Here is a 1133-nt window from a genome sequence, read left to right on the forward strand (position 1 = left end):
ATTGCCCCATCGCCAGCACCGGGAATGCGCTGCGGGACACAGGGAGCCTCTTCCCGCTCTGCTTCACCCCCTTGCACCCCCTYCCCGCCCTGCTTCCCAACAACCCGGGTCCCTGTGTGTCCTTGCCCACTCCTCCGCGCACCCCTGCAGCCCCAACACCTCGGTGATGTCCTGGGGCACGGGACATGTCCGGGGGCTCGGGAAGGACAGAGGAGGTGGCCGCTTACTCTGCCGACTTCCAGAAGTGCCCGGGATGCGAGAGGCGGCGGTTGCGCTTGGGCAGCTTCTCCAGCATGTCCATGAGCTTGGTGAAGGAGGGCCGCTCCTCCTGCTCGTAGGCCCAGCAGAAGAGCAGAATGTCCTGCAAGGGCGACAGTGCCTCAGAACCTGCGGCCAGCACCAAAACCGTCCCCGCGGCGCACAGAAACCCAGGGCTCCATCCCCACGGGAAGCAGCGGGCTGAGCGAGGCGTGCGCTGGCGCCACATCCACGCACCGTCCCCCTTGCACCCGCTGCGGGCCACCTACCGAGATCTCCTTGCCCATGCCGATCTGGCTGAGGTTGGGCTTCATGCCCCGTCCCACCTGCCAGATGATGGCCTCGGCCGGCTGCGTCTTGAAGGGCCACTCGCGCGCGTGCAGCTCGTACCAGATGGTGCTGCGGGAGAGAGCGGGGCTCCAGGGCGCGCCGAGGGGACGCGATGCGGAGGGGACGCGACACGGATGGGATGCGACACGAAGGGGACGCATGCGACAGCGCCATGTGCCTCCATGGGGAGATAGGAGGGAGAGACCCACCGGGATGGACCGTCCATGCCCCGTGGAAACRCACTGCTTGGCACTTGGTGGCCAGCGCCCCGCGCTCACGGCCCCGCCGCAATCCCAGATCCCGCCTTCTACCGCACGAGCCCTGGCTCTGACCCCCGGCAAGGGGGAGCTGGGGCATCCCAGAGCTTTTAGCACCTTCCTGGGCTTTGGGAATGCCAGAAGGAGCTAAAACGAGGGGGAAAACCTTCTAAAGAACTGCTTGTAACTTGGTGTAAGTGCAGAACTCTCAAAAAAATAAAAAATAAAAAATAAAAAATAAAAAATAAAAAATAAAAAATAAAAAATAAAAAATAAAAAATAAAAAAT

General features: G+C 61.5%; 1 protein-coding gene across 1 annotated transcript in view; it reads right to left on the minus strand.

Annotated features, from left to right (window-relative positions):
• Window positions 1–223: 223 nt before the first annotated feature.
• KSR2 (kinase suppressor of ras 2) overlaps window positions 224–1133 on the minus strand; it is a 49316-nt gene continuing 48406 nt past the window's right edge. Inside the window, exons 18-19 of the mRNA XM_026042882.1 lie at window positions 528–657; window positions 224–361 (exon numbers count right to left, since the gene is read on the minus strand). Of these exons, the coding sequence (XP_025898667.1) occupies window positions 224–361; window positions 528–657 (268 nt within the window). The remainder of the gene's footprint in view (window positions 362–527; window positions 658–1133) is intronic.

The sequence above is a fragment of the Nothoprocta perdicaria genome, unplaced genomic scaffold (genome assembly GCF_003342845.1).
Source record: "Nothoprocta perdicaria isolate Ctin4 unplaced genomic scaffold, notPer1 scaffold_317, whole genome shotgun sequence".
Lineage (NCBI taxonomy): Eukaryota > Metazoa > Chordata > Aves > Tinamiformes > Tinamidae > Nothoprocta > Nothoprocta perdicaria.